We start from the raw sequence: 26,938 nt of genomic DNA on the forward strand, positions 1-26,938 counted from the left end.
CATTTCTAACACTCTCTCATTCGTTTTCCGCTCGACCCAACTAATTCTTTCCATTCTTCTCCACGCCCACATTTCGAAGGCTTCCAGTCGATTTTCGTCGCCTTTACGTAAGGTCCACGTTTCCGCCCCATACAGTACAACACTCCACACGAAACATTTTATGAGTCTTTTTCTCAACTCTTTGTTCAGGGTCCCACAAAACAGACTTTTCTTTCTTTTAAAGGCTTCTTTCGCCATTCATATCCTTGCTTTTATTTCACGTTCGCATTTCATGTCATTACTAAGAACACTACCCAGGTATCGAAAACTATTCACTTGTTCTATTTTCTCCCCTCCTACTTTTATATTTGACAAAGACCCCTTCGTTCCAATCACCATGGCTTTTGTCTTTCTAACATTTATTTTCATCCCATATTCTTCAAAGCCCTTTCTCATTTTTTCTAACATTTTATTGATTTTCTTTTCAGATTCTGCAACAAGCGCCATATCGTCTGCAAATCTTATACATCTAATCATTCTACCTCCTACCGAAATGCCATCATCATCATGTAGGCTCTTATTCACTATTTCTTCTAGATAGACATTAAATAGTGTTGGCGAGAGGCAGCATCCTTGTCGAACTCCCCTTCCAATTCCACTCTCTTCCGTCAGTTCTTCCCCTATCCTAACACTTACTTGTTGGTTCATGTATAAGTTTCTTATGAGTCTTCTATCTTTCCATTCCAACCCTATCTTTGTTAGAACTCCCAACAACAATTCCCAATTCACGCGGTCAAAAGCCTTTTCTAGATCAATAAATACAACATACACCTCTTTCCCTTTTTCTATAAATCTTTCACCGATCACCCTTAATAATCCAATAGCATCTCTTGTGCCCTTGCCTCTTCTGAACCCGAACTGCTCTTCCTCAACATCTTTATTTGTTCTTCCATATAACCTTCTGTTCAGTATTCGGAGCAGAATTTTAGCTGCATGAGATATGAGACTAATAGTTCTATAATCCTCACATCTCTTTGGGTTCGATTTCTTAGCCATCGGTATCATGATCGTTTTCAGAAAGTCTCTTGGCCATTCTCCTGTTTCATATATTTCACTGCATAGTCGCCACAATTCTTTCTTTCCCTTGTCTCCTATATTTTTAATGAATTCAATTAGTATGTTATCTATTCCTGTTGCCTTTCCATTCCTAATCTTGGATATAGCCTTTTCAAACTCATCCCGAAGAATACTAAATCCTTTATCATCCTCGCCTACTTCATTTTCCACTTCAATATTTAGGCTACACGGTCTATCCCTACTCTCATATAAGTCTTCAACGTATTCTTTCCACCTTCCTATGACCTCATTTCTCTCGCTGACTACCTTCCCATTCTTATTTTCTACTGCCATCATAATACTCCCTTGTTTCCTCCGAAATTCCATAGATGTCACCTCCTTGTACATTTCCTCATATTTCCCAACTCTTTCTAATTCTTCTACGGTATGTCCTCGCATTTTCTTTTGTAAAACTCTTCCCTCGCTTTGTCTGTTTCTCTTCGTAATTCATTATTTAACTTTCTGTACATCTTTCTGCCCTTTTCTGTATCAACCTGTTTCCACATCTTCCTCTCCCTCATTTTCTGCAACATCTGCTCCGTAACCCATGGTTTCTTAGCAGTTTTGTGTTCGCGGTAACCTACTGCTTCTTCTGCCGCCTGCTGTAAGCAACATTTAATATGTTCCCACCGTGCGTTACTACCTGCGCCTATCCTTTCCTCGTTTGAACATTTTTCTTCGAATTTTTCAGCGAAAAGATTTCTTATTTCCTCGTTTTTCAACTTTTTAGTATTCAACACTTTGTTACCTACTTTTCTTCTGCCTACATTTTTCAGTTGAATATCTACTTCGGCCAGCACAAGATTATGATCAGAGAAAATATCAGCCCCGGGAAGGGTCTTCGCGTTCTTTAAGCTATTACGATACCTGTCCTGAATCATAACATAGTCTATCTGATATCTTCCGCCGTCTATTGGTGATTTCCATGTATATCTTCTTCTCTTGTGCTGATTGAACCAAGTGTTCCCAATTACTAGTGAATTCTGTCTACAGAAATTCACCAGTCCCTCTCCCCTTTCATTTCTTTCGCCTAAACCATATTTGCCTACGATACTACCTTCCTGTTTTTCTCCCACAACTGCATTGAAATCTCCCATTAGAATTATGCATGCACCTTTCTTCTCCCTATCTATAATTTCTTCTATTTTCTCATAATTTTCCTCGACTTCTTCATTTGCATGCGAAGTCGTCGGTGCATATGTCTGTATCACCACTAGATCCTTCGTTTTCCCTTTAAGTCTTAACATCATAACTCTATCATCAATAAATTCTACTTTCACTACCTTCTCCTTTAAGCGCTTTCCAAGAATTATTCCTACGCCATTATGACCGCCCTTTTCATTACCTGAGTAAAACATTCTATATCCTTCGCTATTCAATACCCCATTACCTTCCCATCTAACTTCACAAACTCCTACCAAATCTAAATTATTTTGTTTCATTTCTTCTTTAAGATTTTCTAATTTTCCTCCCTGTAACATAGTACGTACGTTCCATGTTCCTATCCTAAACCTTTTGCTCTTCCTTGTCTTTTTTCTCTGTTTGTCTTCCCCCATTATTACTTTCTCGTCCAATAGTCCTTCCCAAGCCATCCCCCTCCCGGAGATCCGAATGGGGGGATATTTTACCTCCGGAACTACATTTTGACCTGCGAAAGACCATTGTTCATATGTTCTCTTTTTGCTGTCAGCAAACTAGGGAAAATAGAGTGGTGGTTTCCCGTTGCCTTCCACCCCGCAATATCCCAACCGTTAAAGTCACTCTGACCACGCCTGGGACTAATGTCCAAGTTGCCGTACCAATCACTATGATTTCCGCCAACTTGGCTACTGGAGAACTGCTGCCTTCTCCCAGAACACTCTTCGTCTGGCTACTCCATTTAGACCAATTCGGTAGGGCTGGCCCTAAGGTTAAAGATAATTGAAGCGGAATTTGCGAGGAATTTTAATGGAAAATATCCGTTGCTCCATTACACGTAGTGCGAAAGTAAACTCGTATTTCGGTGGGTTTATCCAGTGGTTCCTCTTTAAAAAAAGTTTCTGAAGGTAGGAACTAAGGCTGGACTACCGAGGTAGAGGTTTACATGTCGCACTTAATTATATATGTTGTGGTTTTTCGCAAGAATTCGCATTTCACAAATTTTAATAAATAATTGGGAGTTGGTGATTGAACCATCTTCACTGCTGTCAGATGTTCGTGACACAATTCCCATCGCCAACTACATTTCATTACCAATCCACTGTTGAGTGTGATGATACACTCGTTGACTATGAAATTTACAGGCATCTATTGAGGGAGGCAATCCTTCCAGTTTCACCTGAACTGTCAATTTTGTCGCCCTTGATGTAAACATTCGAAACCATATATCGTTTTGTATATCGTTTTGAATATCCAACATAGTTTCGTGACCATGAATGTTAACAACTTCTTTCTATTTCTCAGCTGTCTTGAAACCAGTAGAATGTTTCTTAAACCTCTCATTCCTCTTTAACATTTTGATGGAGTCACATTTCCCTAGACCGTACGGTTTTGATGTTGCATCTTGCCCTAACGTACGACGCGCGAATAGAATGCGAGAGTAAGTTTCATCATCAAGTTTTTGGTTGATTTTATTATTCTCATAGACACTCTGTTTTTGCAGTTCGCTTTGTCTGCAGGCAGAAAAGAATATCATGACACTCATTACTGAAGTGATGTACTCACAGGACTAGAATAACAGTGTCATCACCTATAATGTCAGTAGGATACTTGCGGGCTAATGCAACACCTTCCATGACGTTCATGGCCCATCATCAATCACATACTGCACATCTTCAGGCAAACTTACTTCCATTATTACTCGCTCACGTATGACTTTAACAAGTTGAGCCATTCTAGAATCTCTCATATGCCAGCATCTATCAAATAATGAAGGAGGGTACGAGCAGAGCTTGTAAGGAAACACTTTTTTCAAATCAAAGTCAGTTGTTTGAGCACAGAGTAACAGGCGTTGGAATAGTAGTCCAGGCCCAATGAGAAAAGTGATACATCAAAGTCATACGTCCTAAGAAAATGTGACACTATCAAAATGTTAAAGAGGAATTAGATGTTAAGAAACATGCTGCTGATATCAAGACAGCTGGGAAATCGAAAGAAGTTAACATTGCTGATCACGAAATTTTGGCCTACCTTATACACTAAACGAAATGGTGTTTCGAATGTTTACATCACGAGCGACTAAATCAACAGTTCAGGTGAAACCGGAAGGACAAATTCCCCAATAGATGTTTGCAAATTTCATAGTCAACGAGTGTATCAGCACAGTCAACAGTGGATGGCTAATGAAATGTAGCTGGGGATTGCGTCACGAACATCTGACACCAGTTAAAATGGCTCAATCACCAGGTCCCTATTATTAATTAAAATTTGTGAAATGAGAATGCAGCAAAACACAATGTGTTACCCTGCATTGCATACGCAGAAGGCAAGCAATGATATGTACAAATGCTCTACTCATTGTTGAGGTGCAAGTTGTCATTCTGTGGAAGTTGACATGGATGACGATTAAGATAAAAGTGATATTATAAGCGAAGATATATCTGCTATAGCTCCTTATGACATATTACCAAGTATTTTAATTAACATTAAAAATTAAAATTTATTAGTGTTTAACATTGGTTAGGTGATTTAAAGTTGCATGTAACAGAACTTAACATAATTGTATACACATTATACTCGTACATGTAATTCTTATATTCAACATAATGAATGTAGATTAAGTTGTGTAGCATATATTCATTTTAATGTCCGAAGTGGGAGAAATTTATTTTCTTTCTTGATTTAGTTCTATGTGACGAAATTTTTCTTCAAGGTCAGTGTTCTCACCTGCTCGGAAGGCAGTGAGTCTTCTCGGAACGCAGTAGCAAGAGTCTCTTGGCGGAGAAAAAAGGAAATCGTTTAACTACAATGATAAGGGTTGAGGAAACGGGAGAACACCTGTGATTTTTTTTCCAACCCTACAACTTTCATTCCAAAATAACTTCTTATGGTTCCGGGATCCGCGTCACTTTGATTTTTCTTTCTCGGTAATTAAAACGTATTTTACAGTATATATAGTTGCACGTAAGAAGATACATAATATGAATTTTGTAATTTAAAATTTAAAAATACAGTATGATATTTAATTGTAAAGTACTAATTTTATTTCATCACTTTCAGCCCAACAAATGAAATTCAAACAATTCGGTCCCTGGGTCTTGGTCATCAATATTGCATCTTAATCTTTGTCTTGAAGTCAAGTCTTGGTCTTGCATTTCGTAGTCGTGGTGGTCTTTCATGCTATACAAGAGCCAAGAATGCTCGCCTCATCGGTACAAATGAAGAGCAAGTTTGATTTTGATTATGGTCTTTCATACTATACGGAAAGCAAGAAAATATGCTCATCGCTACTTGGTGATCACCAAAACAAGGCCAAGAGCAATTCGCCTTGCAAGCATAGCAAGGAGACTATGCAATTCGTCTTGCATATCCAATCTTTATCTTGTTCTTGTATCGATGTCCTTGGGCTTGGTGAAATAAAATGAAATATTCAGTTGAAGGTCCCTCGATTCTGCACCGAGGCTAAGGGATACGGTGACCATGAGAAATGAATGAAATGGTGGAATGAAGAAAGTGGGAGGAAACAGGGGACCCCGAGAAAACCCACTATACGGCGTTTCTCCACCACAAAGCCTACTCAGCACAAGCTGGGATCGAACCATGGACACCATTCACCAGAGATGAATTCTCTACCGCTGAGCCACCGCGGCCCTGCTTGGGCTTGGTCGTCCATATCCAATATCTCTTTTGGTGTTGCTTAAACAATTTCTAGTGTTCTAAATCCAGACTCCATATTGGCGTAGATATTAATATTACAGTCGATTGGTAAAATCAATCTTCCACATTTAAAAATTAAAGTACACACAAGTACAAAAATAAGCATTTACCATAAAAACACTAGCTGCAAGTGTTCAAAATAGATTAATGGTTTCTATAAAATCAATTGAAAATTCCTATTTTTAATTAGGCAGCTAGTGAAAAACAGCAGCTTTCAACTCCAGCCGAGTTTAAACTCAACCTAAACTCAGTTGACCAAAGTGAACAGACCCGACTGACCGGACCGACAACCCGATAACCCGACACGAGTGACCTGACCCGATAACCTGACCCAGGCTGACCCGACAACCCGACCCGAGCTGACCCGATTGATCCGACCCGAATAACCCGACCCGACAACCCGACCCGAGCTGACCCGACTGACCCGACCCGACAACCCGACCCGAGTAGCCTGACCCGGCAAGCCGACCCGAGCTGACCCGACTGACCCGACCCGACAACCCGACCCGAGTTGACCTGACCCAACCCGACCCGTTTGAGAGCACTAGTTGCCAGAGATGAAATATTTTCTGAATGAATCGTGTTTTTTGTGATTTTTTAAAAATTTCTTCTTCTTCTAGTCGGTGGGCAAAAGGGAAACAATGTAACATCGTTGGTATCTACATTCTATAAACTTTACAAAACTGTATTACACATTGCTTTATGTTAATTAGGAGGGGCACAGGAGGCGCATAAGTGAAACTTTGCGAATAGTAGTAGCGCGTGGCGGCCATGTTGGAAAATTCTCCATAGCGGCCTTACCCTACCTTGGAGCGTGGTAGACTTTTCGCCATCGTTTTCCTCAGGTATTTTTCCATAAGAACCTGTTAACATAAATTTGTTTCAATTTGTTCCCGGTTCAATAACATTTTTCCTAGACTGTTGTGGCATCTAACGTACTCCTATTTTAAGAAAAGAATTAATAATAACATATAAGAACTTACCTTTTCCCCAAATGATGGCTCTATCATCAATGAAATATTGATCATCTTTCACCGTCCGTCTGTCACCGCTTACTACAACTTTCCATTCTGCATGAGCCTTTCCACGAAGAACCACTCTTACAGCTGAAAAACAAAATACATACATTTTTCAATCCTAATGTCAATTGTGTCATTAAATTAAGGTTCCATAATATGAGAATGAACATAAGTTATTCAATAAGTATAATCAACTATTCTTCAAAACTAAAACACAGTTTCAAAATTGTTTCAGAGGCACTTACTGTAACTTAAGTTTGATAAATGTAAAATCAGTTCCTTTTTGTGCAGGAACACATAGTAGAAAAGAGGTTTCGATACTTCGTAATTTCGACAGACCATTTGATATTATGTGCATTTTAGATTGTGTGCGTAGGTACTCTCGTTTTTCTCGTGGTGCTCTCGTTTCTTCCCACTTTCTTCATCCATCTCATCATCATCTCAGAACACAGTCAACGGATGTTAAACTTTAGAAAAAAGGAGTATGTATTTTGTCGGTCTCTGACCATTTCTTTAAGGGAAGGCAAAATATTTTCATGTATTTGATCTATTAATTTTTATTTATACAAAATGTTACTGTCTCAAGCTTAATGCGTACGTGAATCATAAAGTTTAGCAAGATGTTATCTTTTCTTTTTGCCTTATTTACTTACCAGGCATCTAAAAAGTTTTGTTGAATTTGAACATGAAGCACTACATGCACTTCCTATGTCTTTTGTTTAGTGGTGGCACATGAGAAAGATATAGGTGATCTCTTGCAGTCTGATTATTGTGATCACAACAGTTCGACTGGGACGTCAATGAGAGCAGGCCAAAGACGAGAACTAAAACAACGTTAGAGGGAAGTGTATGTTTTATAAATGTAAGGTGGGAAATAAACACTAATGAAATGTGTAGAAAAATATGGCAAGCATTCGATAGGAATATAGTAAATAAACGAATAGTATCAGAGTGGTAAATGTAGGAACATTGATGACTTCTTCGTAGTGGACATCCACAAGGCGTAACAACGAGCTACTCAAGATGGATACTGAATCCGATAACAGCGAAGCAAGTGAGAAACGCACTGAGTATGAATGCAGAAATATTTCTCCAACACCTTGACAAGTTTAAGTAATGACATGAAGTGTTCTCAAATGAGTTCACTGTAGCTCAGAAAGAGGCATGTGTTTGTTCGTTGTCCCGTTAGGTGCTGGGTCAATTTCTGAACAGCGCTATTGTGCGACGAGTTCTTTATAAGCTCTTAAGTTCTTTAACGTAAAAGTTAGTTCTTTACGATATCCCACGGCAAAATCACTTCAGTTGGCATTGCATGAACCCATTCCCACACAGTTAAAACAATCACTATACCAATAGAAAGTTATGCTCTGTCTCTCGCAAAGTACTCAGAGTATCGCGCATCTTGAACTGACAAGATAATCAAAGAAATTATGTAGCAATTGAAATATGTGCACGAGGATCAAAAAATCATGAAGTCAGTGGTTGGGAGTGCAGAGATTGAGAGGTGTTATTCTGCTTCAGAACAACACGTTTATAAAGATTGCGTTAGATTATCCGACTTAGTTGTGAAATATAAATGTTTTCCCAACATTCCTCAGATACTATTTTTTCTATTCATATGACAACTATCTCTGAGTATGAAAGTTACAAACCCTCGACAAACTGAATTACATATAACACCACTCTTTAGGTTCATGTTCTTCTTAGTTCTACCACATGTAATCCATACATAGTTTGCTCGAGCATTGGGCATAAGTTACTCATACTGATGGGTATTATTTAAGTTTTTCCTCAGTATGTTATCACCTTTTCCTTTATAGAATCAAATCCGATAACTTTTTTGATAGATTCAAGTGCAACATTTCACTATATTTCTCCTATTAGTTCATAAGTTCTAACGAAGCAGTCGATAATCTGGTCACCTATACTTTCCGAACCTGAATGAGAAACTGGTATAGTGTGTTTTAAGAGTCAACTTACAGACTTAGTAGGTAACTTCCAGTCCATTGCGGTACTTAAAAATTCACAATTTAAAAATATTTCTATCTATATAAAAAATTTAACTGACTAAATTCACTTTCTTTATCTTAAGCAGGTTGGAAGAGTTATGTTCTACGTATTAGGCTTATTCCTTCATTAAATTTTCACTATAGTTTTAAGGCAATTACACATTTTATCTCTCATTTATTATTTCCTTGTGTGTATTCCGAATCTGTACAAAAACAAAGCATTTTCTCCTTTCAAAAAATCGATTTGTAATCTGGTTTCAAAGTTACATAGTTAGATAATTACAAAGGAAGTGCATAATTACGAGTAAATTCGGTACCTGTAATTCGATAGTCATGATTTATATTCAAAATTATGTACAATACTCGCCGAATTAAAGGTTGTGGTAGGAATTAATTGCTTCTCTGTACGTATATACACACGCGCCCGCATCTCTCTTTCTCTCTGTATATGAGTTAATTAATAAATGAAGGGTAAGGGGGAAAAACAAGGAATGTCCATGTGTGTCCTTTAATGTGTGCTTTGTCCTATCTGTTGATGACTCTTGGTGTTATTTGCCTGTATACACCATGCATGCGCAGATGTAGAAATGTTCATCTAAAAAGAGCAAAAGATTTGAATAACCCTATTCATTTTGTACGCAGTTTTCAATATTAAAACGCCGTTTTCTCGAAAATGCACTTTTGTGACATTCCTTCTTTTTCTGAATGGATTTCTTGTTTCATTAAAGATAAAATTGTGTGTTAGAAAAAATCTATACACGCGACCGATGGTGTTGCTCCTTAAGGCTCGCCCGATCGCGGGTTAAGGGCATAGAAGATCATAGTATTTCTCAGAAAGCATAAGAGTTTGTGGAGGAAGTAAACAATTATGTAACAGATGGAGGTGTGGAGAAAGAAAATGTTTGGGACAGTGACCAAAATCAATTTAATTATAAAATGTCTTCATTGTCAACAGAGGCAAGAAAATTACAGCTGGTGTGTTGCAGTCTGTGCATAACTACACACAGCTATACAATTGATGCGCCTGGTTATCAATGAATGGCAAATTATCTAACAAGCTCTATATATATTTTTAAGAGCCACAAGATACTTTTGGTCCAAATGTTTCAAAGAAACTTGAAGCAACATGTAGACGAAACATTCATGTGGAGGTAAGCAAAAGTGGCTAAATGATGAAAGAGCATATGAAAAGTTTTCTAACGATGTGAAGAGCCTGTTGCTGTGTGATTCCTCGTCAGTCCATGAAGATCACACTCCGTCAGACGAAAGTTTTCTGAACAAGGATGTTACACTCAATATATTGCCTCGAAGGCTACAAAATATTGCCAACCTTTCGATGTGTACTTCTTCAGGCAATAAGCTCTACGTGAGAAGAATCGTTGATCTTATAAGACTAAATTGTGATAAACCACAAGTAAAGTTACATGATCATCGTTTCATAATCAGACTACACTTTGTGCTATACAACCAACTTTCTGCACCGAAGTACATGACTTAGTGATGGGTAAATTCCCGGGAAGGTATTTTTCGGGAATATTCCCGGGAAGATTCCTAAAATGGGAATTTTTTCGGGAATTTATTCACAATCACAAAGAAAATTGAATTGTTTTACTATATTATGATTTTAAAGTTAAATTCGTTTTTTATCACAGTATATCATTACAGCTGTCTCCAGAGAATTCTTTAAAATGTATATTCTGAACGGTACTATGTTACTTTATTAATATTTTATTACATTTAGAGAATACGCATAAAGGTATATTTAGTTACAATATGTTCTATGGAAGCAAATATGTGGAAATAATGGTATAGTAAGCCCACCTTTTTACACCGCTAAACAATTTAAATTATAAGCAAGTGGATTTTCTAAATTTCACTTTACTACTAATATTATAGACATATTAAAGTTTTAAATGTTATAAACAAACTAGATTGGGTAACTGCCAGAAGACACATATATCACCATTTTATCAACATTTGTGCATACATGTTTATGTTCACAATATTTGCAAGATACTGACTTATCTTTATAATTTAGCACGTAACGTTGTCACACACGACCTTTCTTCCTACCTATTTCTCGAAATTCCATGCGTTAATTCACATGTAAGAGAAGTCCGAGGACCTTTTCAGAAAATCGAGTCAGAGACAGGAGACAGACCGACGTCTATTACTAATGTTCATAGTAGGGTACATCATCTCTATTTCTACATAACTTCTACATTACTTTACAAACTGGTTCCTTTTCATCATTTGTAAATTAGTACTTTGCTGCATTTTAGTGCAAATGGAAATGGGACTAATAAATCATATGATTACACTGAGAAAAAAAAAATGTAGGTGGCATACTTAAAAACGTAGGTTACATTCGTAATTCCTGTAGTTTCTGGACTTAACGTACAACCGTATATAACATCCTGCAGCAAACGTATAGCTGAAAAAGTATGTATTATACGCACTGTCTGCATAAGTGCAATGACGTCATTCGTGTGACGTCATCTGCAGTAACAAATATATACGGAGGTGATATCTAGCTTTGTGACGTCAGGATCGTATGTAGCATGTGGGTTAATAATGACGACACACACTGACTATCAGGACGGAGCATAATTTCAAGAAGTATGCAATATACGTTCTTTACGTATGTTTCTTTCGTTCAACCCCAAGACAGCATCTATATTGTACTTGTGCCCCGTACGTACGACTAGATACAGTATACGTATTGTACGTATGTATTATACAGATTTTCCTTATGTCGCACACAGCTTGTCCAGATACAGCATACAGAATATCCATATGCACCATACAGAGTGCATATATGTAGCTTACAGACTGTATGCATGCAGCATATAGATTATACGTATGTCGCGTACAGGTTGGCCATATGTAATGTATGGATTGGATGTATATAGCTAATAGGTTGTCCATATGAAATATACGGATTTTACCTGTATCGCATACGTATTGCCTTCTTGTAATATATGGATTGGACATATGCAGGATCTAGATTGTACGTATAGTGCACCATTATTAAAGTGCTGCAACATACTGCAAAATGCATGATACATTCTTACTGTAATGTTGTCAAATATTGTTTTACTCTGTATGAAAACTAAATAGCTTAAAATATGTTTGATCTCCTTTGTGCCAATAATAATAAAATTAACAATCTTAGTTTGGAGCAGTGAAAGTGTCCAAAGAAATGTATTTACCTGCAGGGTGTCCTATAAGTTTGGATTTCCTGCTAATTCGTTGGGAAGCTACTGCAAAGCCAAGTGTTGAAAAGTGACACAAGCGTTAATTTTAAAATTATGGGCACAAAGGAGGTTAACCATATGTTAAACTATTTTCGTTTTCATACAGAGTAAATCAATATGTGATATATTACTGTAAGAATTTATCATATGCTTTGTTGTTAGTTAGTTCCAGCACTTTAATAATAATGCAAAATGCACAGCCATATACAATCCTATATTCAAACTCAAACAACTTCTCTGTACATTTTAATTAACAGGTATGTTTTTTTTTTTTTTTTTTTTTTTTAATGTCGCAACAATTAAAAGTATGGTATCAGCTGAAAACGTGTTCGCTCACAAGATAATTTCTACTCAGTACTCGCCATAAAAATGCAACACCAAGAAGGAGGCTGGGTAGCTGCGCCAAAGTTCCCAGGCCGATACCTAATAGTAAGTGCAGAATACGCTTAAACGTCCGCCGTATTCGCTGTGCGACAACGTGGTGACAGCGGAAGCGTTGTGCAGCCATCGACTAAACATATTTATCCTTCCCTGCTCTAGACATTCTGCAAATTTGGATTTTCGTGGGTGCATCCTTCTCAGTGCAACATTTTAAGCAACGAGCGGATTAACAGTCTCATACATTGCTTAAAGAAAGAGCAATGATTCTCAGAATTACTCGGAAGATATTATATATATATATATATATATATATATATATATATATATATATATATATATATATATATATATATATATATATATATATATATATATATATATATATATATATATATATATATATACAATAATTTAAAACTGTTATTTCAAACTTTGCAATTCAGAGCACGAAAAGAACTATAGCTAAAGGAACACTGATTTTAGCCAGATAGTAACTAGTAAACTCAATCACACTCAGTACCATTAGTTCATGGTGTTATCCGTAAGTCAGAGATCATGGTATCTCATTTCGTGTAGACTTTTGCATTTGTTTAATGCTAAAAATGTATTTTATCGCTACTTGAACCCAGTACCATATATATATACCGACAGGACGTACCTTAGTCACAAGGTGACATGAGTGAAACACTAAACTATTCGATTGACACCTGCGGCCTTGTCAACACTAGAGAAAGTTACAAAGTGATTAAGTAAATACGGAACATAGTTCATACAAAGTATAGCGATGTATGAAGTCTCCGTTTCATACGACTTGGATAAAGGATACATCTGAAATTGCAACAAAAAATATATGATTTCTCTGGATAATTTGGATTAGTCCAGAATTCGAACACATATACGTTGGTAAGTCGAACTTTTTTTACTTCTTTCTTCGGATTCCCAATAAAGTTGACTACTGAAAAGCTGAGTTACAGATTCTGTATTAAAACAACACCTTTGCTAGACATGTTCAGTATACACATTGTCTTACATACAGAACAATACATTAGTTATTAATGCATGTCTGAAATAATAGTGCTTCGTATAGAATTTTACTTCATTCAAACGTAATAGCACGAAGATAAAAAAATATTGCGAAAGATAATGTTCTTATTACAGAGAAAAAGAGTTGAAATGACTTAACAGTAACAAACATTTTCTTTAAACAGAGACAATATTTTATTCTAATTTATGGAAGAAAGAAATAATTTGTAGTACAGTATCTTTATTAGGGTTATATGTTCGTACAAAAGAATGTAAGTACAATTGGGTCTGTCTTCAGAAAGGACGTACTTTTAGCCACAACCTACACTGCTTCTTTTCACTGTCTTTCAAGCAGAATCCTGGTTTGATGCACGAAATACCTGAAACAAAAATCAGAAAACATTTAAAATGTTACATTCGGTGTGCTCAACTTGGTTGTACTTAACAATACAAAGTATCTTAACATTTTTGAGATTAAATGGACAAAATCTGTTCGGTCAGGTATGGACTTTTAGGTTGCACATAGAAAAATTACGAAGTGTTTATTGATGCTGAATAACAACTCAAAATGTATTACTATTCAAAAGTAAGTGGGTACCCCAATGGTGTTCGGGGTACCATGGGGTATCTAATGTCTGTATTTTTTTTAGATATATGGAAATGTATGTCTCTAAAATGTAAGGAACTGACATCTGTTTACCGAAAACCTCAACTCGGTAAGCCTTATGGATATTGAGATATGGGAAAATAAAGAGCGACACCATAGAAGTGTGGGGTTTGAGTACTAGATGGTGCAGTTTCGGAAATGTAATTACGAGGGCTTACAACAACCTCAAAAGTAATTTCAATTAAATACACTACACACACGCCCTGATGGGGCTTTTCGGGTACCATGATATTCGCAGAACTCTCATTTCTAAATATTCTAAAATATGTCTTAATAACGTTTTAAAGAACGTTAGAGGTGTGTGTTTGCCGAAACTGCAAGTCGGTACGCCTAACAGTTACCGAAATATGGTGAAATAAAAAGCGACACCATAGGTACGTGGAGCTTGCATATTAGACAGTACAATTTAGAAAATTAATTAAAATATGACTATCAAGATATTGTCAAATAAAGGGAGGATCCATACAGTTATGGGATTTTCGTGTTAGGTGGTAAAGTTTCCGAAACCGGTCATGGAAAGTTAATAAGCATCAGTAGCAATTTCATCTTAAAGTAATTAGGTACTTCCATGGAGTTTAAGAACATCATGGGGTCTACCAAGGTTAAATTTTAAAAGCTTTGGAAAATATATTTTGACATTTGTAAAGAGTATTAGAAATATGTATTTACCTAAAATTTCCAGCTAGTACATCTAGCAGCTAGAGAGACACCATACAATAAAAGCGTATTAGATCTTGAAATTTCAGAAAACAATTATTGATCCTAACAAAAGTTAAATAAGATGGTACTTCTATGGGTTAAGTGACTACCTCAGACTTGTCAGTACAATTTCGATCGAAAGATTAATTCAGCTCTAAATTTTCTTTGGACAATTCCAAGCGTTCATCGGGCTCTGAAATAAGTGAACATTTTTTGTCAATATCTAATATAGCAAGCGAGATATAAGAAATAATTTTATGACGTCGTAAAAATAGAGACCCACATGGATTTGTACTTTTGAGTCTTTGCTGTAAGAAGAAATTTCAGAAAACAACCGTATATACCTTAAAAAAATTAAATGGGCGGGAGCACGGTGGCTTAGTGGTAGAGTGCTTACCTCTGGTGTATTGGGTTCGTGGTTCGATCCGCGGCCGTCAGTTTGTAGTGGATATCGTATTCGTGGGTTTTCTAGGGGTACTACCTCTCCTCCCACCTTTGCATTCCATCAATTCTGTCAACAACATTCACTTGCTTTAATCGTAATCTCCCTGAGACTAAAATGCATAATCGTGGGTCGCTACACTGAAATATTTCCTTTTATTTAATTTTAAAATGAAATAGGGAGTTAAGTATGATCGTATCTCTATGGGATAAGTGAAAACTCCAATAGTTTCAGCAAAAGAAGACTAGTTAAAAACCCTACCACTAAGCTACTGTATCCCCGTCCATTGAATTGTCTATTAAGGTATATACAGTAGTTTCCTGAATTTTTTTCTTATGGGAAAGACCCAAAAGTACAAATCCATAAAGATCTATTTTTACGTCATAAAATATATAATTCCTTATATCTTCTCGACTATCTTAGATATTGACAGCGACTTTTCATTCTTTTGCACAGCTCGATGAACCCTTGGAATTGCCTGAAGAAAACCTAGGACTGAACTAAATTTTCGATCGAAATTGTACTAAGGTACTCATTTAACCCATAGAAGTACCCATCTGATTTAATTTTGTTGCGACCAATAATTGTTTCCGAAATTTCAAGATCTCATACGCTTTTATTTCAGTGTTTCTCCAGATGTTAGATGTACTAGCTGGAAGTTTTGGGTAAACACATATTTCAAATATTGTTTACAAATGTCAGATTATATTTTCAAAAGCTTTTAAAATTTAATTTTGGTAGACTCCATGATGTTCTAACACCCCCTGAAGATATCTAATTACTTTAAGATGAAATTGCTACTGATGTTTATTAACTTTCTATGACCGATTTCGGAAATTTTAGCATCTAACACTAAAACCCCTTAACTGTGTTGGTCCTCCCTTTATTTGACAACATCTTGATAGCCGTTAGTCATATTTTAATTCAATTTCCGAATTCTAGCGTCAAGTATGCAAGTCCCACATACCTATAGTATCGCTCTTTATTTTCCCATATCTCGGTATCCATAAGGCTTACCGAGTTGCAGTTTTCAGTTAAAAAAAAAAAAAATCAGTTGTTTACATTTTAGAGACATGTATTTCCAAATATCTAAAATGCAGAAATTAGGTACCGCATTGGAACCCCATTGGAGTACTCACTTACTTTTGCATAGCAGGGTAAAAACGCCAATGGTTCTCACTAGAGACCTGCACGGGCCGAATTTTTCGGCCCGAGCCCAATCCAGCCCGAACGTACCTAGGCCCGGCCCAGCCCGGGCCCGAAAAGTTTTGGGGATTTTCGGCCCGAGCCCGGCCCGGCCCGATAAGTTTTTTAAATTTCTTGGCCCAAGCCCGGCCCGGGCCCAATAAATTTTAAAAGTTTTTGGCCCGACCCCGGCCCGATAATTTTTTTAAAAAATTAGCTCAAGCCCCACTCTTTCGTAAAATTTAGTACTAAATTTGACCTAACCTTAGAAACATTTTCTAAACTCTGGTTTACAACCTAACGCTTGCCTCCCGAATGGTACCATTGCCTCCTAGAACTTTGGCTGTCATCGAGAGAACAAAAACTCCATTCCCTGTAACAAAAATCTAACTTAATTGATTTTTGGACAGGCAAACCATTCCCACCCCTTCTTGTTATATTTTGAGTTCAGTGAAGGTCAAGGTCAGAGCTCAATTTAGCGCATAATGCCTGCAATCCTCTATAGTGAAAGTGGAGCTGCTAAGCAACACAAACTGTAAATAGCTATTGCATTCTTTGTAACATTTTTCACGGACACACTTCTTCAACGTTTGGCTTTATTCCAATTATCGTTTAACGAAAGTCAATGATTATTAAAGAATTGCAATTGATCGGCCCCAACCCAGCCCGACCTGAAGAAAAATCAGTGTCGGCCCGCCCAAGCCCGGCTCGGCCCAAAGAAATAACAGAGTCGGCCCGCCCAAGCCCGGCCCGCGGCCCGGGCCGGGCTTCGGGCCTCGGGCCAGGCCCGGCCCGTGCAGGTCTCTAGTTCTCACTTTAAGGTTGAAAACATACTATTTTGTCTCTTCTCTGAGCATCGTGAATCTGTCGGAGCTGTACCATAGTTGGAAGGACTCACTGATCCTTCCTATAATGACCATATAGTCAGAATTCAAAAAGGAGTAGCCGTTGAAGGAAAACCAATATTTTAAAATCCTTGCACCAGTAGTCGTCACCTTAAAATCAAAATGTTCCAGTAGTAGTCAGGATTTTCTACCAGTATTCGTCACTCAAATAACTTGATATAATTTATTCAAAAACGCACTGTGTATCAGTTTAGGGTTAAGAATACAATATAAAGTAGTAAGCTTAATAACTTTGCATCACTTTTAGCACTCAAGAAAGAAAATAGAAACGTTTTTACATACTTTTTAAAGCAATTTCAGAAAGAAAAATGTTAACTGAATTCAAAAGTTAACTGTATATCACTTTCACGTTAAGAGTACAATATTAAATACTATGTTTAATAACTATACATCACTTTAAACACTCAAGAATGAAAATAAATGTTTGTACATTCATTTTAAAAACAATCTGAGAAATAAAATAAGTTAACTGAATTCAAAATTTAATTATACATCACCTTAAGCTTAAGAATACACTATAAAATACTGAGATTAATAAAAAATGAAATCTTTAACGTCCCACGGTTATGCTGGTTAGGCTAAAGGAGACGGTGATAATGAGAAATGACTGAAATGGTGGAATAAAGAAAGTGGCAGGAAATGGGAGAACCCCGAGAAAACCCACGAGCACGGTGTTTGTCCACCACAAAGTCCACACGGCGCGAGCTGGGATCGAACCAGGGACCCCCTGCACCGGAGGTGAACGCTCTACCACTGAGCCACCGAAGAGTAGACGACTGAAGGCGCAAGTAGCATACAAATTTATGATGCTGAAGGCGTTATTTTTCACAGCTATGGAGGAAAGAGATAGAAACAAAAAAAAATAACAGGAAATCTTTGTTTTACGTCCTACGAATATGCTATGTAGGTTGACGGTCAGAATTGAGTAATGAAAATTGATGATCTTGGAATACGATTTGGCCGAATAACGAGGGAGAAAATAATCATTGATTAAATATTAAATTGAAAAGAATTAAGAACCTGACGCTTAAATACTTATCTATCCGGCACCCATCTTGATCCCCATAAAATATCATGAAGTGCTTGATTGATTCTAAACCCAATAATAGTAATAGTAATTTAACAAGAAACACAGAATATATAATTTACGCACCTTGAAATGTAGAAATTAATGATTGTAATCCCCAGCTTTCCAATAGACCTTTGATTTCTTCAAATGAAGATTCGGATATCTTGTTTCTTCTCAAGCAATAATGGGTTACAATAATCAGTTGCAGTCCAAAGCCAAGTCACTAAGTGAAGCATGAATATAAAAGAATTCATTAGTTAGATGCATACAAAATCCTACGCATGTAAATCCGAATCTACTTATATTAAATTGTAAATTTAAACAAACTAAATTATACTACAGTTATAGTGACATAAAACATACATTAAATAAGGTATACAGGGTGTCTCAAAAATCCCCTGACATAGGGTAACTCTGTTATTATCAGAGTTACAACAAAATGTAGGAGAGGAAAGCATCTCCAAATATGATGTTTTCAATCTAAAGTGAAGGAATTTTTAAAATCGGATGACTCGTTTGCGCTGTACACTCTTTATGCGCCTAATGTGAAATGAAAATGCAACGTTGCCATTTACCTGGACCTACAACATAAGTGAATGAAGTTACTTTCTTTTGCGCTAACATTTCGATGGCCAGCCCCCGTTTCAAACAGGAACTTCATTCACTTATGTTGTGGGTCCAGGTAAATGACAACGTTGCATTTTCATTTAAATTTGGGTGCATAAAGAGTATACAGCACAAATATCTCGTCCGATTTTTTTTTTTTAAAAAAAAGTGTTCACTTTAGATTGAAAACGTCATATTTCGATATGATTTTTCCTCTTACATTTTGCTGTAACTCTGATAATAACAGAGTTACCCTATGTCAGGGAACGTTTGAGACATACTGTATACATCATAAGAAGTTCCTTTCTAAATTCTACACGGATGTGGTTTCATTGAATGTGAGGTGGGTGATACACATTAGGCCTTTTGGGAGTACATCACACGGACGACCGTAATTTTGTGTTCAAAATTTTTATTATGAACTGGTGGGATATGTGATACATATGGCCACGGGCTAGAATTTTCTCAGTATGTCAAAAATGCAATCAGATTTCATGCAGCTTAATTTGGTGAAAAGCTATTGCCAATTGAACGTTACATTTACCTCTTTCTTGCATATGTTAAACCATGCCGTTAGCACGTGAGGAATGGATCGAAATAATAAAACTGTGGGACTGGAGGAGTATATGTGCAGTGGTTGCCGATTGCAGAGTCATCCACAATGTGACTCTGTGTCACATGTTTCAGTGCTACAGTAATTAACTAAATTTGAGAAGACGAGCACATTCGTGAACATACATCGTAACGGTTCAAACTCGCGGGCCCTTTTTCCTTCCCCATTTTGAACCGGTACATGAAAATGCCATTTTCTCTATGTTTGCCTGCGCCGATTTTGAAAATTCCTTCACTAATCGATTTCTCTCGACGAGTACTACAAGAATCAGTTAAAATCGCACGGGCCCTTTTTTCTTCCCCATTTTGAACCGGTACATGAAAATGCGTTTTTCTTCATGCTTGCCTGCGCCGATTTTGAAAATTTCTTCACTAGTCGATTTCTCTCGTTGAGTACTACAAGAATCAGTTAAAATTTCGCGGCCCTTTTTCTTCCCCATTTTGATCCGGTACATGAAAATGGGTTTTTCTTCATGCTTGCCTGCGCCGATTTTGAAAATTCCCTCACTAGTCGATTTCTCTCGTTGAGTACTACAAGAATCAGTTAAAATCTCGCGGGCCCTTTTTCCTTCCCCATTTTGAACAGGTACATGAAAATGTGATTTTCTCCATATTTGCCTGCGCCGATTTTGAAAATTCTTTCAGTAATCGATTTCTGTCGTCGAGTACTACAAGAATCAGTTAAAATCTCGCGGGCCCTTTTTTCTTTCCCAACCCAATATTTTTATATATTTTGAATGTATTCAAGTATGGAACAAAAGTGTTTAATTAATTCCCTTAGTAGGCTTCTCAACTTAATATTTTTCAACTTAAATTTTATTTGTTTTGATTATTTATTTTCTTGTGACTCAATATTTAATTGCAATCGTTCATTGGGGAGAAGGGTGGCCATTCTCAAATATATAAATATAGTATTCTTAAAATTTATGTCTTCTCGTATTATTAGTTTCTTCCACTAGACCTGGAAATTGCAAAATTAATACCTGGAAAACCTGGAAAATTCAGGGAAATTGAGTTCCATATTTATGTATGAACCCTGCTATTTACAATTTTTTTCGAATAGGGAGAATTGTACAAAAGGGTGTTTTGGGAATGGTATAACAGTAGGTTTCTGGGGGTGTTGTTCGAAATGAAATAAAATCTTTAAGTTTTACGTCCCACTATTATGCTTGCTAGGCTACAGATGACTTGGTGTTGTTCGGTGGGGGTCAATGTTGCCAATTTTGGGAAAAGTCACTAAATCAGGGGAATTCGACCTCAACGATAGCGTAGGGTGACCATAAAATTTTCAGTTAATAACGGGATAGGTTCTGGCTTTTAGATCTACCTTTGTTCTTACCAGTGCCTTGGGGCCGCGGTGGCTCAGTGGTAGAGCGTTCACCTCTGGTGCTTGGGGTTCCGGGTTCAAACCCTGCTCCCGCCAAGTGAACTTTGTGGTGTACAAACACCGTGTGCGTGGGTTTTCTCGGGGTTCTCCCGTTTCCTCCCACTTTCTTCATTCCACCATTTCATTCATCTCTCATCATCACCGTCTCCTTTAGCCTAATCGGCATAACCGTGGGACGTAAAACTCAAAAATTTCATTTCATTTCATTTATCAGTGCCTTGATATCAGAGTTCCCCCTCTCTCTCTCTTTGTTACTGAGCGGGTACTTATGAAAAAGGAAAGACACGTTGAAGTTTGTTCAACACACAACCAACTGCTAAATCTCTGCTGTCTTTCGAGCAGTACTACGAACTATAGAGTATGTTTAATATAGGGAATTTCAGTTCAATTTTTGCCTCTTTGTTGTTATTAATACTTTTAAAAGGAGTAAAGGTACTGGGTTTGTTATTTACTTCTTTCATTTACATAAAATGGGACGAATACTACTTTTTTCCATCTACTGACGGGAAGGCCGGGAAACGCCCCTAAAACGGGACTGTCCCGGTCAAAACGGGACGTATGGTCGCCCTACGAATAATTTTTCCGATTGGAGACTTTTATGGGTGATTTTTAAATGACGATTCAGCTACTTATACATTTAGCGACTTTTTGCTGCAAACAAAATTTTCATCTGTAGAGAAGCATTATTAGTTCAAAACAGTTTTTGAACTAATAATGCTTCTGTTTGTTCTTTTTTCTGTTTGTTTGTTTTAATCAGCGCAAGTGATGAAGAGTTTGGAAATACAGCGTACCCACTGGCCCACAATCCTGCATTGTTATGTTGCCCTTGTCCTCTAACGAAGAAGAACTACAAACTTGATGTCCTTTAGTTCGCAGTTTCCGTTGAGAGACACACGTAATACATCTTTACCGATAGCAAAAAGATTAGCTATAGATACGTGAATAAAGGCGATGTGGATGTTTGTTATATTTGTTCTTTGGGGTCTTTTAATTATTCTGCAGTTTTTCTTTTACAAAAAATTGCTTAACGTAAGTACTGTAGTGTTAATTATTTCGGAACTATTTTGACTCCACAATATGAACAAAAGTACCCGAAACAATCTGAAATGATCCCTGAATTCAAGGATTGGTTGCGCCCTGTTTACAAAGATGTGAGTAGAAGCAGCGGCGCAAATCTGTCTTCAACATTGGGGGGGAAGGGTAAGACCGTTACCATACTTTTTATTTTGCGATGTCCAAAATAGTTATGAAGTTGAAAAACAATGTTGTGGAGTATCAGAGTTGTCTTCAGCATTGGGAAGCTGCAGATTTGAGGCTTATTCTGGGAGACGTCTATTTTATCTCACTTCCTTTGTAGCAATTGGACAAAAATCATCAAATTTCTCCCAAAAAACACATTTCAAATCGGATTATTGGGGAAAACTCCCCCTCAGTTCCAAGATTGGAGGGGACATGTATCCGTCATCCCCCCCCGGGATTTGCGGCAGTGAGTAGAACATATTGTTTAGTTTACATCTACAACTTTAAAACAATGCTTATAGACAATGAATTTCTCGATTATTTTTTATAGCGACTTTTCACCCAAAATTCGAGTCGCCACCTCTCGTTTCGCAAACTTATTGTCAACATTTTGGCAACACTGGTTGCGGGGAGAGCTACAATGGAAATGAAAATGAAATGAAATCTTTGAGTTTTATGTCTCACGGTTATGCCGGTTAGGCTAAAGGAGACGGTGATGATGAGCAATGAATGAAATGGTGGAATGAAGAAAGTGGGAGGAAACGGGAAAATCCCGAGGAAACCCACGCACGCGGTGTTTGTTCACCACAAAGTTCATTTGGCGGGAGCTGGGATCGAACCCGGGACCCCAAGCACCAGAGGTGAACGCTCTACCATTGAGCCACCGCGGCCCTAAGAGATTGAGAGTCATAAACTTAGTCACTTTCAATTTTGTAATATATATATATATACTGTATATATATATTACAGTATATATTACTGTATATATATATTACATCACTGACTGATAACTAAAATGCTTGGATTGTATATATAAAAGTCACCCCCTGCCCGTAAAAAGCTCCATTCAAACTCGGAATCGAACAATTGCATCTGTAAAGCAGTGCTGAGTTGATTTTAACGTTCCTTTCAGCAGCAAGGCTGTATGAGACATGGACTTACAGATTAACGTGAAATCCGAACCACATAAGCTCCGGCCGGGAATCGAACCCGGGTGTCCCACGCCAAAGGCGTGTACACTAACCACTTAGCCACGAGGGAACCCATCTGGGTAATAGTTAAGAACAGGTACTTCTCATCTCCCGTGCACGAGGATACATCTTATTGTTGCACTACCTAAACACCCTAAGTACAAGGGCAAGAACTCAGTCTATTACCTGCTTTTTAACATCCTAGATCAGCGTTTCCTAACCTTTTTCAACTTGCGGCACACTACGGATGTAACTTGAATTCTCGCGGCGCACTCATAGATATTATTATTTGTAAATATAAAACTAGTATTTTTTCTGCGATTATTGATCTCCTTCTCACAGAGAAGAAAGCTCAATCACTGTTTTTTTCCCCGTGGTAAATTATTATGCTTATTTTTCATTCTAATTTAAAAATATAAAACAATTGCAATGAAATATTGGACTCAGGTTTTTAAAACTAAGCTTTCTTGTTCGAAAACTGTATCCAACCTTTCACTAAGAAGTAAGATCACTAAATAACGAACGAACAAACAAATCTTTTTTACTTTTAAAATACAAATGTATTTAATTTGTCGAAAGGATTGAATGTTATTTTAAATTTTCAAGTTACAAAATAGTCTGCAACAATAAAGAAGCAATAATAGTCACAACAATGATAACCAATATATATTTTCAACATTAAAAATGTACAGAAAAGTAACACGGTATGAAACTTAAAGTTGTAGATTCATAGTAGAGGTTCATAGTAATGTGAAATAAAAATATACATTTTTCCTTCGTCTTGCAATTTGATTGCTATAGAATTAATAATTTGCTTCGACTTCCTCGCGGCACACTAGCGGCCCATTCACGGCACACCAGTGTGCCGCGGCGCACCGGTTGGGAAACGCTGTCTTAGATAGTCAATGAATAATTCCTGAAAGTATGGTGTTTCTCGTCCTTCCCTAAATGGGAAGTACGGCTCCTTAACTATAACCCTCATCTGTAAGGCAGTGTAAGCAACAAAAAATTAAAAAAAAAAAAAAAAACGCACACTGGATATTTGCGCAACTGAGGATCAAAACATCCTCAATGGAGTATGAGAAATCGTAAACGTCAATCAAAGTGTGTTTTTGCTTATTCATTACTTCGTTAATAGTTAATTCCTTCTAGAAATAGTGAAACAATACTATGAAGAAACAATAATTAAACTAATAACTATTACGTTGTGTTTCTTACCATACCGTTTTTACCAGCCATAGAATTTGAACCTAGTACTATACTGCATTAGTCACGCCGGAACGAAGGGTGAAATTCAAACGCCTGGCACTCGTAGGTGTTGAAGCTGTGTTGTAGTTACGCGGCCTGCGTTGGTACTCCTCAACATAAATACGTCACTGCCCAAAACCAGGAAACATCACAGACAGAAGACAGGGGCACAATCAGTGCCTGACACTTCACGAACTCAAACCCGCCAAGACTCAACTCAACATGACCTTCAATTACGTTCTACAGTAGAAACCAAACCAATGCTAAGGCACAAACTTACCAACTTCCTATATGAAAACACAAGAAAAAAAAATATTCAAACTTTTTGGTTCCAAAGTGATGCCATAACAATAATACTAAAAAGGTTTTAATTCTCAGTAACCCAAACATTAATTAACTAGGGAACATAACAAGCAAAAATAAATAAATAGAAATCAAATCAAATTAAATTTAAAAAATAAAAACCTGACAAGTAAGCTCTCCCTGACTACTTTTTTTTAAAATTTCAGTGAGGCTGTAAAATATATCAATATCTTCGTCAAATATATATATTTCAATGTAAACAAGTTCTTTAAACAAAAGAAAGCTCTGTAGTAGAGCGCTTACCTCTGACCTGTTAGGTCCCTGGTTCGATTCCTGCTCCCGACAAATAGCCTTTTGGTGAACACTGTAGGTGTGGTTATTCTTAAGACTTTCCAGTTTCCTTACATTTTCTTGATTCCACCATTATCATGTATCTCATCGTCACCTTCTCACTTACGTTTATGTACAATCATGGGGCGTTAAACTAAAAGTAAAAAAAAAAAAAAAAAAAAAAATGCAAATATCCTAATAAAAATGAGTTTTCTAGACTACACAAGTGGCCCCGCGTAGCGTAGTTGCTAACGCTCTCGCCTTCGGTGCGAACGGTCCCGGGTTCGATCCCGTTGGGGATCGATTTCCTCAGTCGAAAAAGTATCAAAAGATTTTAAGTCCAGCCATCCTGAATGAGATTTCCTTGGGTTTTCCTCATTCACAGCAGGAAAATGCCGGAGTGGTACCTAACATATAGGTCCCAGGCCGTTTTCTTCCTTCCCCAATCCTTTCTTCCCTTCCTTTACCCGGATAGTGTGCTCATCGAGGGACGTCATCCCTCATATGTGACGGGCTAACAAGGCCATTGATGCCGAAAGCCCAGAGACCTAAAGCCTAAATCTTCACTACACAAGGGAATTTTCGCGCTGAAAACGGTTTCTTAGCAATTATGTTAAGCAGTCCTGTAGTAACTCTGCACCACGTAATAAATCGTCACATATAAAACGGAATGAATAAACACATAACATTCATTTTGCTACCTTGTAACGTAAAATGTTTCAAAACATTAATATTCAAAGATTTCTCAAAATTCAGATTCACCCATTCCATTCTCCTCAATCATTAACGAGTTGTAGTCATAAACTATATTACTTACTTAGTACTATACTAAAGCAAGTTACACTAAAAGAATATATAATTAATGGAATATTTAACTAAAGTAATAGTTAACTAGTGCACTTACCCAGGTTTCTGTTTCCTTCCTCTCTTCTTTTCCGATTGTAACAACCTCGTTTCGCAAGCAAAAGACGGTAGTTCAATGACGTCAGCCATGGCGAAAGAAAGAGTGTCTATAGGCGGTCTGGATCTCACGTACAGATGGACGTATATAACGTATAACTGAAGTACTTAACATACGTATATGTATGTAAAATACAGAAGATTGTTAGATGTCAGACATCCTGCAGCGAAATGATGTAATATCTAAGCGGGTAAAAGGCAGTACCTGTGTAGTATATGGATAAAGTACGCTCCGTACAGATTTCCTTAGTAAACATAACGAATCCTTGTATTTGTACAATATACCGCTGTCCGGATAATGGATTTTTCTCAGTGTAGTTATATGAAGTACAGTCAACGAATTTTATTTTTTTTAACGTCCAAATTAATTAAAGCCTAGAAGTAAATCATAATAAATGAAAATAAAGTAATTAGTCATGCGGTTCTAATAATTTGGAAGACAAAATGAAGGGTAAGGGGAAAAAGAAGGAATGTCACAAAACTGCATTTTCGAGAAAACGGCGCTTTTAATATTGAAAACCGCATAAAAAGAACAGGGTTAATTAAATCTTTTGCCCCTTTTACATGGACATTTCTACATCTACGCATACATGGCATATACAGTCAAATACTACCAATAGTCACCAACAGATAGGACAAAGCACCCGAAAAAGCACATAAATGGACATTCCTTGTTT

At 37.1% G+C, this 26,938-nt stretch overlaps 1 protein-coding gene across 1 annotated transcript in view; it reads right to left on the reverse strand.

The window, feature by feature from the left end:
- Nucleotides 1–26,938, reverse strand: part of LOC145686348 (arrestin domain-containing protein 3-like) — a 510,445-nt gene that overhangs the window by 187,814 nt on the left and 295,693 nt on the right. Inside the window, exon 3 of the mRNA XM_081759592.1 lies at nucleotides 6,933–7,055. Coding sequence (XP_081615718.1) covers nucleotides 6,933–7,055 — 123 coding nt within the window. The remainder of the gene's footprint in view (nucleotides 1–6,932; nucleotides 7,056–26,938) is intronic.

Source organism: Thermobia domestica, chromosome 5 (genome assembly GCF_964235325.1).
Source record: "Thermobia domestica chromosome 5, izTheDome1.hap1.1, whole genome shotgun sequence".
Lineage (NCBI taxonomy): Eukaryota > Metazoa > Arthropoda > Insecta > Zygentoma > Lepismatidae > Thermobia > Thermobia domestica.